Source organism: Magnolia sinica, chromosome 3, assembly GCF_029962835.1.
Source record: "Magnolia sinica isolate HGM2019 chromosome 3, MsV1, whole genome shotgun sequence".
Classification (NCBI taxonomy): domain Eukaryota; kingdom Viridiplantae; phylum Streptophyta; class Magnoliopsida; order Magnoliales; family Magnoliaceae; genus Magnolia; species Magnolia sinica.
The window spans coordinates 92,035,378-92,048,545 of NC_080575.1; the positions used below are offsets into that span (position 1 = coordinate 92,035,378).

The window sequence follows — 13,168 nt, forward strand, 5'->3', positions numbered from 1 at the left end:
CTCAGATGGCCCACATCATAGGAAACAACGGTATTGTATGGCTGCCATTGAACCATTTTTTTTTTTGGGTTCACAGAAGTTTTGGGTGTGTGTTTTCCACTTCATTCCAGGTCCGTATGACCTTATCAATGGGTTGGACGACAAATAAGCATTTCGGTGGGCCCCACATGGGACCCACAGTGATGTACGTGTTTTATTCCTACCGTCCAAGCGGACGGTGAAACTCATGTAAATGCAAGTGTTTTATTAACGCCATCCAGCGGCAGCTGGATGACTAGTGGACCCCATCTGGCGTATGTGTTTATCCACGCCACCGTCCACACCTGGACGGTGGGACCACCCCACGTGTGGGGCTGATGTGAGTGCGTGTGTGTATTTATATATATATATATATATATATATATATATATTATATTGTATATAATACATATATTATATATATAGGTTTTATATTATATTATATAATATATACATGATGGTGGGCCTTCATGGGACCCACCATAGTGCGTGTGTTGTATCTAAGCTGTCCATCCATTTTGAAAGCTCATTTCATGGCGTGAAATAAATAATGAGTCAGATCCATAGTTCATGTGGACCCCGCCCTTGATGCATGTGTTGCATCCAAACCGTCCAACCATTTGGCAAGCTTGTCTTAACGGGCTTGAGACTAACAATAAGTCAGATCTGAAGTTCAAGTGGACCCCACCATTTAAGGTAGTGGACAATGACGTCCACCGTTCATAATTTCCAAGGGCCATGGGAGTTTCCTATTAAGCTGATATTTGTTCCACTTCATCTACCATTACGTTAATTTATGAACATGTTGGATGGGACACATATGTTATGGTGGGCCTTGGGAACTTAAATGGTGGAAATCATTATTACCACTTTTATTTGGGTGCGGCCCATTAGATATACATGGGGGGCCATTGGTGTGGCCCATTTGATGTATGAATGACCATATGAGAAGGCCCACTTTGATGTATTTTGTAGCCCATTTGTCGGGCCCACTTTGATGTATTTTGTGGTCCATTTGTCGGGCCCACTTTGATGTATTTTGTGGCCCATTTGTCGGGCCCACTTTGATGTATTTTGTGGCCCATTTGTCTGGCCCACTTTGATGTATTTTGTGGTCCATTCGAGGTACCCACCTTGATGCATGCACTCTATATTCACATCGTCCAACAGCTACTGGACGGTGGGACCCTCCTTATTATATGTTATTATATGTGTTGAATAAGCATACCGTCCATATGCAGTGTGGGCCAGTATGATGTATTTATTTATCCTTACCGCCCAATCTCTGGCCGTGGGATGTGGAACCCATGTGACATATGAATTCATTCCATGCAGTCCATTTGTGTGAGGCCCACCTTGATGCATCCGTTGTACACATGGATTCCACATAATATATATATGTTTTTATATCCATACTGTCCAACTATTTGGATGGGATGCACCATGATGTATTTTTATCCACGCCATCCAGGGCAGGTACCCCATTATGATATATATTAGGGTTCATGGGTTGAGGCCCATTGAGATGTATTTAAGCCCATTTGGTAGGGCCCATTGTAATGTATTTGGAACCCGTGAGCAGAGCCCACCTCATATGTTCCACCCTAACCGTTCAGGTCATGTAAGACCAGCCTCGATGTATGTTTTATTCACACCGTCCGTGGGATGTGTGACCCACTAGATGTATACATTCTATATCCACACTAACCATTTGGTGGGGCCCATCTGCTGCATGTGCAGGGCCCACCTATTGCGCATTTGTGCGGCTCATTGATGCAACCCACCTGATGTGTATAAGGCCCATTAGTGCGGCTCATTGATGCGGCCCACTTGTTGGAGTGACGCCCATTGATGCGGCCCAATGGTACGACCCACCGTGATGTGCATAATAGGCTAATGGTGCGGCCCAATGTATCGACCCACCGTGATGCGTAGGCCTACGCGCTGCATGTGTGAGGCCCACCTGTGATGACTATTTGAGGCCACCTGTTGGATATTTGGACCCACCTTATGTTTGACTCTACATGGGCCACTACTTGGGAGCAATGTTGGTTAAATGTCCACATTAATGGGCAATGACGGTTAGATGTCCTCATTGTAACCTTCCCTTAGGTCTTGTTAGGCCCATTCTCTTCGTGGGTTAACCCAAATAAGTGGGCCCCATTCGCCATAAACAGATGGTTCTATGCTGTCGGATTGATATAACCACGACCGAAAGCCGATCCTTACATTATTGTTGATTAGTTGTCCATCTATGGACCGTGTCTTATTTATACATGTTGATTATCGGTACCGATTATGGAGTGCCGATTCCGAGTATTGAGGTCGAATATCGAGGTCGATTGTTGAGGCCCAATGAAATGTATATGCGGCCCATATCTGAGGACCGTTGTGATGTGCATTCAGGCCGTGTTTAAGGCCTAATATTATGTATATGAGGCCTATGCGATGAGGCCCATCGGGATGAATTTGAGGACCAGGCTATGGAGCCCATTATAATGTATGTTAGGCCCATGATAAAAGCCCATCGTGATGTATTCATGGCCCATGATGCATGGCCCATTTGATGTATTCAAGACCCATGTATAGGGCCCACATGTCATGTATTTGAGGCCCATGAGCAGGGCCCACCTGTTGTGTATATGTGTCCCTTGAGTAAGGCCCACTGTGTGGTATATCAGGCCTTTGTTTGGGGCCGTGGGCCCATTATATGTTTGGCTCTATGTGGGCCATTCCTTGGGGGCAATGTTGGTTAAATATCCACATTGTCGAGGTCGATTGTCGATGCCGATTGTTGATACTGGTTATGAGTATGTGACAGCATAGCATCATGATACATGCCCATATGCATCATCTGCATGTTTGTTATGAGATGTGGTTGATCATTGCATATGTCATTGAGCATGTTGTTATGAGACTCCTTGATAGGTAGAGGTTATCTCACATGAGCACGCGGTATGCGTAGGATTGATGCATGACTGGATTGTATGACTCATGCATCTTGCATTATGATTTCTGTACGCCCTAGCGACATCAGGGTCGTAGCCTCCACAAGCGTATCGTGGATGGCCAAATGGGACACCGAAAATATTTGGTTCTAGCATACGGGCGCCATAGATGTCCCTGGGTGAAAATTCCTAAACCTCTGTGGCCAAGAGACGCCCCAACGTCGAGACCGAGTGGATACATGAGCGCCCGAGTGCCGAATACCAGAGGCTGCATCTCCCACTGTGTAGTGGTCGGTTGGGAGGGGGTGTGGCCTTATCCGCCAGAGGGTAGGGGGCAATACTAGGCTGAGTTTGACCAGCTCGTGAATGAGTCCGCTATCGACGTGTCGGATAGGTATTGGCAGACTATTGGCCAGGCGGATAGTGAGGTTTCTTATGCTCACTGGACTGTGCAGCTAGGAGAGCGGCAGTGCCATTTGAAGTGTACTAAACCCCGGTGATGATCCCAGAGATGAACTATATTGATATGTGGATTTAGTGAGCAGGAGTTGCATACTCACTCATGCATTCATTCATTCACTATCCACTCGGGTTGGTGGTGCGCAACTAGTTGTTACGTGTGCCTTCGCAATGGCCAAGATTTCGGTTAGAGCGCGCGACTAACTTGAGATCAGGAGTTTACCATATTGAGTCTGACTATCCAAATTTAGGTATGGGACTGGTTTAGATAGAAGTCCCCTGTGATGGACCCCATAGCCTACAATACTACGTACTACCATCCCGACTTCACTCTAGCTTGGTCATTTCATTCGCACCACATATTACATTGCATCTGCAGTACTTAGCATTTTGGATTACCGTGTTTCTGTATTTATGTGGTCTCGGTACAGCTGACGCTATTCGTGAACTCATCAGGAATTGCATATTGCATCGCATCCTCGACATCTAATATTTAACTCTTTATGACTCCTTATTTGCATAGCTGTCTGATATTACATATTCTGATATTAACATGGACTTGTCTGTATTTTCGCTTACTCTGTTATCATATGATTTATGATCTTGTCAGTATTTCTGCTTACTCTGATAATTCATGATCTTGTCCGTATAGCTGTTTATTCCGATATTGTACGATTTATGGATTACAAGTATTTCCAGTACCGTATGATAATGGCATTGTATTGAATACTTGATACTTATCTTGTGCACACACTTACACCACCCTCTAAGTTTTCTATAAGCTTATGCACGATAGATGCGTGCAGGAGATGTTAGGTTGCAGCATTGTTGAGCTTGGAGCGTGCAACAGTCTTCTGGAGCTTGATTTTTGATATATGTATTTCCCTTTCCGCATTGTATTCAAATAATTATATTAGTGGATATGTGATGATGATGTTGCCTTTATGGTTTGGGTATACTTGTGGTTATGCTTATTACGAGATAAATGTACATTGGCAAAAATAAAAAATAAAAATTTTCTCCTTGTAGGATCCCAGGATCGGAATCTGGCGTATGAACGCTAAGACTCGAGAATGGGGTACTACGGAGGCTGTCGGCACCAGATTCGGCAATGGAGATTCTTGTGAATTCGATTTTCGGGTTTGGGGCGTGACATTATATGGGTCATAGTTATCATGGGTCGTGGTTGTCATGTTATATAGGTTGTGGTGGTCATGTTATATGGGTCGTGGTTGCAATGTGGTAAGGGTCGTGGTTGTTATAGGTCGTAGTTGTAATGTGGTAAGGGTTATAATTGTTATGGGTTGTGGTTGTCATCTTACATAAGTCGTGATTGTCATGTTAAATGTGTCGTGGTTGTCATGGTTGTAGTTATCATGTTATATGGGTTGTGGTTCTAATGGGATATGGGCCGCAGTTGTTACGTGTTCACTTCCTTTACTATCAAATGAAAGGATAGCCAATGGTACAATAGCCTAAGGCCCATAATGGGGTGATCTGTTCCATCCACCTTATCGGCCAACTCATCGTGGGCCCAAAACGTACTGACTTGGGCAATGTCTACTTATAACAAACATCACAGTGAGCTGAAAAGTTTCAAGAGTGGGTGCCACTGTCACCATTATTTTCTATTATGTGGCCCACACGAGCACTGGATCAGGCTGATATTTGGGCCCTAGCCCTAAAATGACACGACGAAAAGGATGGGCAGCATGGATTATACACATACATCAGTAAGGGTCATAGTTTTCATGGATCGCGGTTGTCATGTTATATGGGTCGTGGTTGTCATTGGTCGTAGTTGTCATGGAACATGGTTGTCATGGGTCGTAGTTGTCATGGATCGTAGTCATCATGTTATATGGGTCGTGGTTCTCATGTTATATGGGGCGTGATTGTCATATTATATGGGTCATGGTTGTCATGTTATATGGGTCATGACTGTAATATGGTAAGGGTCGTAGTTGTTATGGGTCGTGGTTGTCATGTTATATGGGTCGTGGTTGTCGTGGGTCGTAGTTATCATGTCATATGGGTCATGGTTTTCATGTGATATGGGTCGCAGTTGTTACAAGTTCACTTCCTTTACTACCAAATGAAAGGATATCCATTGGTACAATAGTTTAAGGCCCATAATGGGGTGATCCATTTTGTCCACCTTGTTGGCTTGCTTGTTGTGGGCCCAAAAAGTCCTGACTTATGCAGTGTCCACTTCTAACAAACATCACAGTGAGCTTGTAAAGTTGGTCGTGGTTGTGATGTTAGATGGGTCGTGGTTGTCATGGGTCATAATCGTCATGGATCGTGGTTATCATAGGTCGTAGTTGTCATGGATCATGGTTGTCATGGGTCGTAGTTGTCATGGATCGTGGTTGTCATATTATATGAGTCGTGATTGTCATGTTATATGGGTCGTGGTTGTAATGTGGAAAGGGTCGTAGTTGTTATGGGTCATGGTTGTCATGTTATATGGGTCATGGTTGTCGTGGGCCGTAGTTATCATGTTATATGGGTCATGGTTTTCATGTGATATGGGTCGCAGTTGTTACATGTTCACTTTCTTTACTACCAAATGAAAGGATAGCCATTAGTACAATAGCCTAAGGCCCACAATGGGGTGATCTATTCCGTCTACCTTGTCGGCCTGCTCACTGTGGGCCTAAACTGACACGACAAGAAGGATGGGCGGCATGGATTATACACACACATCAATGTGGGCCCCACGAGTTTGGTCCTTGCCCATGTGCAAAAAAGGTTCCGTACACATTACTTTATTGGCATTAAATACGACGAAACTTCTTATTCCCTAGAAAACCGTACAACTACTGAAACAAGGAATTGGCATTTTGGTCTTCACCACATTACAACCACGACCCATATAACATGACCACCACAACTTATATAACATGACAACCACGAATCCCATGTTATAATGGTAACAGTGGCACCCACGACCTATGACAATCACGACTCATAGAACCACAACCCATACAACATGACAACTACAACCCACCACCATGTATGTGTTTCATCCATGCCGCCCATCCTTTTTGTCATGTCATTTTAGGACTAGGGCCCAAAATCAGCTCAATCCAGTGCTCATGTGTTCCACATAATAAAAAAATAATGGTGATGACTGTTGAAAGTTTCTAGGCTCACCGTGATGTTTGTTAGAAGTGGACATTGCCCAAGTTAGGACTTTTGGGCCCATGCCGAGCTGGCCGACAAGGTTGATGGATCGGATCACCCCATTGTGGGCCTTAAGCTATGATACTAATTGTTTGATATACAAGAAATTGAACACATTAAAAACCATGATCCATACAACATGACAACCACGACCCACATAACATGGCAACTACGACCCATGTAAATCACGACCCAAATGGGCTGCAGTTGTATGGATCGTAGTTTTCATGTTATATGGGTCTCAGTTGTATGGATCGCAGTTGTCCCGTTATATGGGTTGTAGTTATCCTATTATATGGGTCGCAGTCACGATTGTCCTATTATTTAGGTCACAGTTGTCCTGTTATATGGTTCGCGGTTGTATAGATCACAGTTATCCTGTTATATGGTTCGCAGTTGTATGGATCGCAGTTATCCTGTTATTTGGGTCGCAGTTATCCTGTTATATGGGTCGCGGTTATATGGATCGCAGTTGCCATGTTATATGGGTCGCAGTTATCCTGTTATATGGGTCGCGGTCGCAGTTGTCCTGTTATTTGAGTTACAATTGTCCTGTTATATGGGTCGCAATTGTATGGATCGCAGTTGTCATGTTATATGGGTCGCAGTTATCCTGTTATATGGGTCGCGGTCGCAGTTGTCCTGTTATTTGGGTCGCAAGTTTCCTGTTATATAGGTCACAGTTGTATGGATCGCAGTTATCATGTTATATGGGTCGCAATTGTCCTGTTATATGGGTTGTGGTTGTCATGGGTAGTGGTTATCCAATTACCACTGCTTTCCTGTGGTGTGGTCCACTGAGATTTATATCCCTCTCATTTTTGGTATAAAACTCTAAAATAATCTGTAAAAATGGATGAACGGAATGGATGTAACACATACATCATAGTGGGCCCACATAGCACCGACCACCAGCCACGGGGCTGTTAGCAACGGGGAGTAGTCAATCCGTTTCTATCCCGAATACAGACGTGGATCAAAGGAAGTGGATTGGCTGGTGTACCTCATACCAGCTACATAGCTGTTGTATTGAAGTCAGCAAGTTATGTGTGTCTAATCATGAGGTATATGTTATATCCAAACCGTTCATCCATTTGGTGAGTTCGTCTTAAGGCTTAATATGAAAAATAAGACAAATCTAACATATAACATCACAACCACGACCTAAATAACATGACAACCACGACCTATATAACATGAAAATCACGACACATATCATATGAGAAACACGACCCATATAATATGATAACTACAACCTATTTAACATGACAATCACGACCCATATAACATGACAACCACAACCCATGACAACTACGACACTTACCATATAACAACCACGACCCATATAACATAACAACCACGACCCATGATAACTACGACCTATATAACATAACAACCACGACCCATATAACATGACAACTACGACCCATGACAACCACGATCCATTTTTGGTAGTGTAAATGGATCAAAGACTACAGATTAAGGTCGTGGTACACTCCAATTGATCTTTGGATATGCTTCAATTTTGGGCTCAACCTCTTAAATTAGATGGAAAAATGGATGGATGGCGTGGATAGACCACATACATTTAAGGTGGACCCAACCGAGTACTCAATTCGATTTCCTCTCTCGCGAGCAACTTATACTGGGAAAGAAAAAAAAAATGGGCCAAGCACACTCGTACCTCATGACAATTACGTACGACCATTTCCTCATGAAAACCACAACGCATATAACATGGCAACCACGACCCATACTTGGGTCGTGGTTGTAATGTAGTAAGGGTCATGATTGTAATGTAGTAAGGGTCATAGTTCTCATGTTATATAGGTCATGGTTGTCATGGGTCGTAGTTTTCCCAGGTCGCGGTTGTTACATGTTCACTTCCTTTACTACCAAATGAAAGGATAGTCATTGGTACAATAGCCTGAGGCTAACAATGGAGAGATCCGTTTCATCCATCTTGTTGGCCAACTCGGCGTGGGCCCAAAAATTCCTTACTTGGGCAGTGTCCACTTCTAACAAACATCACGGTGAGCCTGGAAAGTTTCAACAACGGGTTTCATTATTACCATTATTTTCTATTATGTGACCCACATGAGCTCTGGATTAGGCTGATATTTAGGCCATAGTCCTAAAATGACACGGTAAAAAGGATGGACGACATGGATCATACAGATACATCAATATGGGCCCCACGAGTTTAGTCCTTGCTCACACGCAAAAAGAGTTCTGTACACATCACTTTACTGGCATTAAATATTACGTAACTTTTTAGTCCCTAAAAAATCATGTAACTACTGAATCAAAGTTAGGGGTATTTTTCGGCCGAATAAAATTCTAAAGGGCGCCGGGAGGCCTTCTAAGAATACACGGAGTGTTGCAGCGTTACAGTTAATTTACCCAGCCTTGGAGGCAATTAGAGTCAATTTCCCTTTTCAAATACCCTAACCTAGCACGTCCAAAATCCCATCAATCAAATAACGTGTGCAATGACGTCAGAGAACTGTGAAAGGGAGCATTCGCTCACGCATCAGCACAGATCGTAGATGTAATGTATCCAAACCGTCAAAACAGTCAGGTTCACTCTATGTGCAGCGTTTCGTCAAAAATAGATGTGATTAGATGATCCTGACCTTTGATCAATGGACTTTCACCCCTTGAATTCAGGCTTTGGACTTGTTGCTGTCTCAACCGTACAAAAGAAGCCCACCAATTGGGCAGTTAGAATCATCCTTTCAAGTGTGATTTTTGGGTTGTCGGACATCCAAGACGGGCCGACCATGTGGTCGGTTAATGGTTTAATTTACTACTTGTGTGCGACGTTGCAGCTTGGCTGTCCGCCACACACTTCAGACTACTGAGTCTGTTCAACGGTCCCTGGTTCTTGCTGAGGGTAAGCAACAAGAACAAGTATATAATCCATTACCCAAAGATTCGCATGGGCTTTAAGTTTATACAAGTGGGTCCCATGATAAAGTCATCCATAGAGTTGGCCTATCGTCGCCCACCGCGTGTGGACCACACCCCCAATAGCTCCAAGATCAAAAGATGTTACCCATCTATATCGGCCCTTCTTCGGTTGAATCTGGACCATTGCTTTATTTCTCCAGTGTGACCATCTATTGGCAAGCTTCAAATAAAGATCAAGATAGCCTTACGGAGGATGCTTATCAAGATCTAATCCGGTCATCTAGTAGGTTCAAACTCAAACCAATCCAATGGTTGGGTGGACCTCCCATTAAAAAGAGAAAAGAAAAGAAAAGAAATGGACGATCAAAAAAGTGCCCAACTGTCCAAGGAATCAATATTATTCTTATCTCTATTGTTGCATATAGAACTCCCATTAACACGACATGCAATAAACCCCCACAAACAGATAGAGAAGTTGTGTTCAAGAAATGGATAAGGGAGAGACAGCTTATAGAACCCATGTTCTGCTCCTTCCATACCCAACTCAAGGCCACATAAATCCCATATTGCAATTCGCTAAACGCTTAGTCTCCAAAGGAATCAAGGCCACCCTAGTCACCACAATCTTCATCTCCAACACAGTCCAATTCGACACTGGCTCGGTCGGCATCGAGCTCATCTCCGACGGGTGGGACCAAGGTGGCTTCAGAGAAGCGGGGTCTGTCGAGGACTATCTCGAGCGGTTGGAATCAGTTGGCTCGCGAGCTTTAACCGAGCTCATCGAGAAGTTAGACCGTTCAGGCAACACCGTGAGTTGCCTTATCTATGATTCCTTCTTCGCCTGGGCCCTGGACGTAGCCAAACGGTGCAGCCTATCTGGGGCTGCGTTCTTCACTCAGTTGTGCATCGTCGATTCCATCTACTACCATGTGTACAATGGCAATCTAACTGTCCCGTTTGAAGACAAGACCATTCGATTGCCGGGGCTTCCGCCACTGGAAATTCAGGACATGCCATCCTTTTTCTCAGTGCCCGGATCTTACCCCGCCTACTTGGCAATGGTTTTGAACCAGTTTTCTAATGTGGAGAAAGCGGACTGGGTCCTTTTGAACACATTCCACAAGCTAGAAGCCGAGGTGGGGTCTTGCGAATTTTTGATGTTAACTATATATACATGGTGTGTTTCCATCATGAGTTTAGAGTCGGAAGAGTCCTGTTCGACTTGTGGAGTTCACTCTGACTTAGTCGACCCACAATCTGTTTCTAGACAACAAGTGAAACCGAGTCGGCAGAGTCTGTCTCTCTAAAACTCATTGTGTAAGGGCATCCAAATCTGTCCATCATGTGTGCCCTTTAGTGCTCTCTTTCACTCCCAAAAATTCAGGTGACTAAAAACTTAGGTGAGCCTCACCATAGGGAACAGCTGGGATGCTGAAGACCACCACTGAAAACCTTCATATTGTATGCAGGTTCCATAGTTTTTTTAAAAAATAAATAAATAAATTCAATTAAATTAAATTAAATTAAATATGACATCTAACCCATTCATAAGATGCATCAAATCATCAGGATGAATCGACATCAGAAAACATCAGGACATTCCAAAACGTGGGTGAGTCACAACACATGATTTTAGAGCCTTTTAGCTTTATTTTGCATGGTGTGGCCCGCCAGAGTTATTTATTTATTTATTTATTTATTATACCGACTCGAATTTTGGAAACCACTGGTATAAGAAAGGGGCAGAACCTGATGAACAGATTGGATGTATCCAAAACATAGAGGTGGCACCCATACATCGATTTATATTGTAAGCTTTTCCTATAAATGCTTTTTATTGGATCCGGCGTTTTTCTCATGCATCCCACCTTTTATTGCCCATTTCTTCAAAATATCATTTCAATCCCATGATGCTAACCATCCCATCAATTACTAGAGAGTAGACAAGAAAAGGTTTGATCAATGATCTAAACTGTCCATCATGTGGGGACCACCTTCAATTGCTAAGTGCGCCCAATTTTCCTAGAAATCCATTCCCCAGGTTAACTAAAAGATAGCATCGTGTTCCACCTAAAAACCAAAACAGTTTTTTGGGAAATAGTCTTGAGATGACAACCAAACAGCCCCATAATTTTACTAATAATACGATGTCTTGTGGTTATCGTTTCTTCCTGTTTGGATTAGCTACTATATTTGCACTTTGTTAAAGGCTCTTGGTAATCCACTAACGGCCAGAGCTTTTAGAGTAAATGGTTATTTGACATGGTATCGGAGGGGAAGGTGTTAAAGTCCCTTGATATACATTGATATACCATCCTTTAACAGCTCAAGCTTTTAGAACAAGTGGTTATTTGACACACTTCTAACCATATTCACCATCTTGTGAGATTCCGAGCAGGCAGTGGAGTGGATGGCAGGGATCTTGCGGGCAAGGACGATTGGACCGACACTTCCATCCATTTACCTGGACAAGCGGGTGGAAGGGGACAAAGATTACAACATTAATCTCGCAAAAACGGACCACAGAACATGCATGAAGTGGCTCGACGAGAGGGTGATTGGATCTGTTGTGTATGTCTCGTACGGTAGCCTATCCTCAGTAGGAGTGGACCACATGGAAGAACTTGCATGTGGTCTTAAAGGGAGTAACAAACACTTCTTATGGGTGGTGAGGGAGACAGAGAAGGAAAAGGTCCCAGAGAAATTTGCGGAGGAGACAGCAGAGATGGGGCTGATAGTGAGATGGTCTCCACAGCTAGAAGTGTTGGCTCACCAAGCTGTGGGGTGCTTTGTGACACATTGTGGGTGGAATTCCACACTAGAGGCATTGAGCTTGGGTGTGCCAATGGTGTGTGTACCCCAGTGGACGGACCAACCCACAAATGCCAAGTGTGTGGAGGATGTGTGGCGAGTGGGATTGAGGGCTAGGATTGATGAGAAGGGGGTTGTGAGAAGGGAAGAGATGGAATTCTGTATAAGAGAAGTGATGGAAGGAGAGAGAGCGGAAGAGTTCAAGAGAAATGCTAGTAAAATGAGGGAGTTGGCTATAGAGGCTGTGGATGAAGGTGGTAGCTCAGATAAGAACATCGATGAATTTGTGGCCAGTCTTGTGAAAGGCTGACATTAGAGTGATTTATATGTCATTGTATGTGTGAAGCAGTGATATATTATGATATCACATATGTACGTGTTCATCATCGTTGTTAATTATCTTCATTATCATATTTGTTCCTCAAGCAATTTGGAGTCCAAACTGATAGGTTGGCAAGAATTTCCGTTGAGATCGATCGTTTTGTTTCCAAATTTTCTGAACGGCAACGCTAATTCCAGCAAAAGGCACTCCATTACCTTTGTTAACAAAGCGGGTTGCGTGTTGCCACTGCTTGGATGGACTTACTCCGGGCAATGGCTCTGTGGGGCCCACCATGATGTACGAGTTTTATTCATACCGTCCATCCATTTTTTTCAAGATTATTTTATGTTATAAGCACAAAAATGAGGCAAATCCAAGGCTCAAGTGGACCACACGACAGGAAGCATCACTGATAATGACGACAACCACCGTTGAAACCTATTCCTAGGGCCACTGTCATGTTTATATATTTTCCATCAAAACTATTGATAATGTCACACAAACATTG

General features: G+C 43.5%; 1 protein-coding gene across 1 annotated transcript; it reads left to right on the forward strand.

Moving 5' to 3' along the window:
• The first annotated feature begins 9,961 nt into the window (after window positions 1-9,961).
• Window positions 9,962-12,767, forward strand: LOC131240228 (UDP-glycosyltransferase 74F2-like). The gene is made up of 2 exons (XM_058238357.1): window positions 9,962-10,663; window positions 11,926-12,767. Exons 1-2 carry the CDS (start codon window positions 10,016-10,018, stop codon window positions 12,646-12,648), a joined length of 1,371 nt encoding a protein of 456 aa, XP_058094340.1. The 5' UTR covers window positions 9,962-10,015; the 3' UTR covers window positions 12,649-12,767.
• The last annotated feature ends 401 nt before the right edge of the window (window positions 12,768-13,168 follow it).